At 48.9% G+C, this 6,000-nt stretch overlaps 1 protein-coding gene across 2 annotated transcripts in view; it reads left to right on the top strand.

Moving 5' to 3' along the window:
* Positions 1 to 4,316: 4,316 nt before the first annotated feature.
* Positions 4,317 to 6,000, top strand: part of OLFM3 (olfactomedin 3) — a 58,279-nt gene continuing 56,595 nt past the window's right edge. For both annotated transcript variants that reach the window (XM_065672713.1, XM_065672712.1), the window contains exon 1: positions 4,317 to 4,601. In XM_065672713.1, the coding sequence (XP_065528785.1) occupies positions 4,533 to 4,601 (69 nt within the window). In that variant the 5' untranslated portion in view covers positions 4,317 to 4,532. The remainder of the gene's footprint in view (positions 4,602 to 6,000) is intronic.

Here is a 6,000-nt window from a genome sequence, read left to right as displayed (position 1 = left end):
CTCCAGCATATCAACCGGACCACGCAGCTTGGTGTCATCGGCAAACTTGCTGAGGGCGCACTCAATCCCACTGTCCATGTCACTGACAAAGATGTTGAACAAGACCAGTCCCAACACCAATCCCTGAGGGACACCACTCATTACTGGTCTCCAGCCGGACATTGAGCCATTGACCACAACTCTTTGCATGCAGCCATCCAGCCAGTTCTTTATCCATCGAGTGGTCCATCTATCAAATTGATGTCTCTCCAATTTAGAGAGAAGGATGTCATTTGCGACAGTGTCAAACGATTTGCACAAGTCCAGGTAGATGACATCAACTGCTTTACCCTTGTACATCAGTTCTGTAGCCCCATCATAGAAGGCCACCAAATTGGTCAGGCAGGATTTCCCCTTAGTGAAGCCATGCTGGCTGTCACCAAGCACCTTGTTGTTTTTCACGTGCCTTAGCATACCTTCCAGGAGAATGTGCTCCAAGATTTTGCCAGGCACAGAGGTGAGACTGACTGGTCTGTAATCCCCTGGGTCATCCAATTTCCCCTTCTTGAAAATGGGGGTTATATTTCCCTTTTTCCAGTCGTCGGGAACTTTGTCTGACTCCCAGGATTTTTCAAATATGATGGAGAGTGGCTTAGCAACTTCATTTGCTAGCTCCTTCAGGACCCGCGGATGGATTTTCTGAGGTCCCATGGACTTGTGTATGATCAGGTTTTTAAGATGGTCTCTATCCAGATCCTCTCCTACGGTGCGCCTAGGGTCTTCATTCTCACAGTCCCCACGTCTGCCTTCCAAGACTTGGGTGGTGTGGTCAGAGCCTTTGCCAGTGAAGACCGAGGCAAGGAAGTCATTTAGAACCTCAGCCTTCTCCAAATCCTGTGTAGCCAGTTCTCCTGATAGCTTCCTCAGGGGGCCTACATTGTACCTAGTCTGTCTTTTACTCGCTACGTACCCTTTCCTGTTATCCTTAACATCCCTAGGCAAGTTTAATTCTAACGGCGCCTTGGCTTTCCTAACCTGGTCCCTAGCTTCCCGGACAACATCCTTGTATTCTTCCCAGGCAGCCTCTCCTTGCTTCCACCTTTTATAAGCCTCTTTATTCCCTCAAAGTTTCCTCAGCAGCTCCTTATCGATCCATGGAGGTCTCCTGGCCCTCCTGCTGCACTTCCTTCTAGTTGGGATGCAACACTCCTGAGCTTGTAGCAGGTGATCCTTGAATATCAACCAACAGTCTTGCCCCCCCCTGCCCTCCAGGGCTATACCCCATGGAACCTTACTAAGCAGGCTCCTGAAGAGGCCAAAGTCTGCTCTTTTGAAGTCCAGGGCACTGAGCCTGCTGCATGCTCTTCTCACTGTCCTCAGGATCTTGAATTCAACCATCTCATGATCACTACAACCAAGGCTGCCCTGGAGCATCACATTTCCAATGAGCCCTTCCCTGTTGGTGAGCACAAGGTCAAGCATGGCACCTCTCCTTGTCGGCTCCTCTATTACTTGCAGAAGGAAGCTGTCTTCCACACAATCAAGGAACCTCCTGGATTGCTTGTGCTGGGCTGTACCATCACTCTAACAGATGTCAGGGTGGTTGAAGTCTCCCGTGAGAACAAGGGCCTGCAAGCGTGAGGCTGTTTCTATCTGTCTGTAGAGTGCTTCATCCACAGATTCCTCTTGATCAGAGGTCTGTTACAGGGTCTGTAACAGATCCCCACAGTAGTGTCTCCCATCTCTGTTCTCCCTTTAACCCTGACCCACAAGCTCTCTGTTGACTGCTCACCTGTCCCCAGACAGAGTTCCATACTCTCCAGCCTATCCCTAATATAAATAGCAACTCCAAACTCTTTTCAAAGACAGTTCGACAGTTACTCCAAGCAGCCTCAGGGAATGGAAAAACACATCACATCACTGAAGCTCTTCAACAAGTTTGCATTCTATGATTAATTCAACATTGTCCATACGTTTTGCCAAATATATCTACGAAAGACTGAAAAAAAGGAAAGGTGAGAAAAGTGTGGGGAAAATAAAGGTAAGGCAAAGAAGAGAACAAGCCACTCTGGAAAAGAATGCTCTAGAAAAGATCTAAATACCTTCATCCCTGACTGTGTGGCTTTAGAATCTATGTTCTTTTTTTTTTTTTTTTATAAGAAATTGCTTTGTTTGAAAACACCATTCACTTTGGCCTTTAGAAGACCTTAGATTTTTAGTGTCGTTTAGTGCCATTACTTTACTTATTGTTGAATCCATATTAATACATGCAGCTCTCCATTTTTATATATTCTTTTATTGTTATTTCATAGAAAAACAGACCTTTTATATCTTTCCTACAGGAGTGAAAATAAAAAAAGAAAAGAAAGAAATAACTAGTCTCCTTTATATTTCTTTTATATTCCTCTTGCAGAAGGAAATTCAATAGAGTCAGTACCAGAGGAGATTCTCTTTCCATTGTAGACCCTGGAATGTCAATGGAAGCTTATTCATAAATTCTATCATTTTCTTTTCCTGCCATAAGGAACCAGACTTTGTAGATCTACCTTCTACAGAAATGAAAGACTGTATCTTCCTCCAAGACACTGCTGGCTGAAATGGGGTTTCTCTAAGTCACCATAGCATAAATTGAGGAAAAGAAAATCTGGTTATTTTAATGCTATAAGAAATTCAGAATGCAAAAATATGACAAATCATTGCAGGAAAACTGTAATTTTTTTTTTAACTGGCAACATTATGCCAAGTATATGCAATCTCTTCAGACACCACGTGGGCAGAACAGTTTCTGCTCCCTTTGCCTTAATTCCTGAAGACAAAACCCACCAATCCTGTAGACTTGGAGAGAGTAAATTAGAAAACATACATATCCCAATAGACCCTCAACTAACACACCCTCCCAAGCTTAGATTTTTGGTTGTTTGGGTTTTTTTCTGGTTGGGCTTTTCTTTTTTTGTGGTGGTGGTTCTTTTACCCTGAAGTTTTGCTTTCTCTTTGTTGAGATCACATAGCACCACAACAGCACTGGCCTTTCTGTGCTACTTGCTGAAAAAGTATATAATATAGACCCCCAGAGAATTTAATCATGAGCAAAAGGTTGCCAACTGTAAAGCTAATACATTCTACTATGCAAAGCTGAGAAAACCCTCATTTATAATAATCTTATTTATAAGATTATAACTAAGGTTACCCTAACCATAGATCACACTTCTGAGTCCTGTAAGGAAAAATAATTGAAACCTTACTATACTTTGCCCATGCTAACAGGATGGTGCTATTGTGTGATTTACCCTCAGGAAAGCATGTCACATCCCTGCCTGTACTTCATCTTCTGGAGCTGTAGAAAAGTGATTATGAGCCACTGCATAGACAGACAGGAGCCCACCCAGAGCCTTGGCTGGCAAATCAGCACTGACTACAAATGATGCTAGCTGATGCAGAGAAAAGGAAACTCCTGATGACATAAAATCATGGAATCAGTGGAGTTGGAAAAGATCTTTAAGCTCCTTAAGTCCAACCGTTCCCAGCACTGCCAAGGCCACCACTATCTCATGGTACTGAGGGCCTCATCTCCATGATGTATGAATACTTGCAGGGACGGTGACTCCAGCACTGCAATGGGCAACTCGTTCCAATGCCCAAGCACCCTCTGAGGAAGGAATTGTTCCTCAGCTCCATCTAAACCTGCCCTGGTGCAGCTTGAGGCCATTTCCTCTTGTCCTACCCCTTATTCCTTGGGAGAAGTAACAACATGTCCCTAGGAGGGCTTCCAAATAACTTCTTAACTAGTGACCTCCACCAACCTTCACTTATATAAGCCTTCCCACCACAGCTCACCTCTCAAAACAAGGGGACGTGATGGTCACTTGCTGGCCTATGGTCCAACTGGACAGCAGTGGTGGCTCCCCACTCATCAGAGTTCAGGCAAGCCTTTCCCGGTGGGGTAGTGAAGGGGCGGGATTCCCCAGATGAAACCCCTCTCCCCGCTGCGACACCAGCAGCGGCACCCGCAGCTCCTCACAAAAGCCAGCCCTCACCCCTCTCCCAGTGCCATGGCGCTCGCTACTCCTTTTGGAGAGCCCGGCTGCGCGCTCCTTCCGCAGATGGAGAAACCTCCCTTACCCGCCGCCACGGGAAATGAAATGAAATGAAATGAGCCGAGCCGAGCCGAGCCGAGCCGAGCCGAGCCGAGCCGAGCCGAGCCCAGCCCAGCCCAGCCCAGCCCAGCCCAGCCCAGCCCAGCCCAGCCCAGCCCAGCCCAGCCCAGCCCAGCCGCGCTAGCAGCCCATTTCCCGCGCCCAAACTTTGCCGGTGGGCTGGCCGGGGGCGGGGCCGGGCCGCGGCCGCGGAGCTGCTTCGGCCGCACGGGCAACGCAGTCCTCGCCCGCCCTCCCCGCAGCGAGGCCGCCCGCGGAATGAGCGTCCCCCGGGCGGCCGCCGCTGCAGCCTCTACTCGGGCGGGCGGGCGCAAAACGCGGCTGGCGGCGCGGTCGCCGCAGCGGGTGCGGAGTGAATGACAGAGAGGGGCGGCGCGGAGAGGCAGCCCTGGGGTCAGGATGCGGACGCCCGCCAACATCGTCAACCTCCTGCTGCTGTCCTTGCTGGCCGGCCTCGATCCGTCCAAGGTAGGAGCCGCCCGGGCGCCGCCTCGGCAGTGCAAAGCAGGCGGTGCCGCGGCGAGCGACGCGGGGCGGCTGTAGAGCTGCGGGGAGAGGCGGGTGCGCGTCCTTGGTTGTCCGATCGGCTGGGCGGGAGAGTTCGTGACGGCAGCGGTGGTCTCGGGATTACCGGGTGCCCGGTGCGAGGCGAGGAAGCGCGGTAGGAAGGGCCCCATGGGCGCGGGCTCGCTGCAGCCGGGCCCAGGGCACCCGCTCACTGATCACCCGCGGCCCTGATCTCCCCACGACGACCCACCCGGCATCTCCCGACGCGCAAGTTGTATCAGCCGTCGGGAGAGGAGCGGGGCGGCGGGGCCCGTCTGAACGGAGCAGCACGTTCTCTGGTTCAAAGAGGCGTTTATAGTGCGCGGTGCCTGCACCACTTCCGAGGAAGCAGCCAGGCTCTGGAAGCAGGGATCGGCAGCCGCCGGCTGGGAAGAAATGTGTTTAGAGTGGAACCGGAGGCACCATGTGAAGAGCCCGGGTTTAACACTACTCTGGGCTCTGCAGAGGTCCATTATCTCCCAGTGCGTGCAGGACATTGAAAAGATCGCATATGATACTGAAATAAGTAAACGGCATGTTTTAGCCATGCAGCCTGGCTTGTGAAGGTAATTTTAGATGAAATCATTTTAAAAGACGCAGAATTGCACTGTACCACCTCAGAGCAATAATGACTGACCCCCCCCCAGGCCTGCAGACATCTGTAGTGCTGCATCTTGTAGGAGCAGAACTTGTCTCATTTGTCTTTGTGTGGCGGGCAATCCTGTTAACTATGAACGTTAAAAGAAAGTAACGAGAAACATTCATAGAGTATTGCAGACCATTACCAGCAGTAGTCCATGCTGTGTGGCCACAATTTGTATTGTACATTGGTGAATGTCATTTTAATGATATCATTTAGGTACCAGGTAACTGTATGAGGTGATGTTCAGCTCTTCCGGCAGTTATTTTTTCCTTTAAAATAAAGACATTAATCACATAAATGTACAAATATACCCTGAATTCCCAACAGTATGAGAGGGATGTTCCTTTTAAAAAATGTAAAGATAGAATTTCAAAAGCAATTCAGTGGAAATCTGATTTATGGCTGCAGTATTCTGTCTGCTTTTTAATCAGTACGATACAGTAACAAACAAGCAGGAGTGATAGAGGATTAATAATGTTAGCCAAATAATTGTATTGGTGTTACTAAGTAGGAGCTATCTACAAGCATCAGCTATTGCTACGTCTGTAAACAGGCTCATCAAGCAATGCACAAGAGTTTCACATCTGTGTGGACAGCAGCACATGCCCATGTTGTAATCATGGGTTTTGACACACTCCTTTTTTTTTTTTTTTTTTAATCTTCTGTTACACTTCGCAA

This window comes from Lathamus discolor, chromosome 3 (genome assembly GCF_037157495.1).
Source record: "Lathamus discolor isolate bLatDis1 chromosome 3, bLatDis1.hap1, whole genome shotgun sequence".
Lineage (NCBI taxonomy): Eukaryota > Metazoa > Chordata > Aves > Psittaciformes > Psittacidae > Lathamus > Lathamus discolor.
The sequence above is the reverse complement of the archived record's forward strand: the minus strand, read 5'-3'. Positions and strand labels throughout refer to the sequence as shown.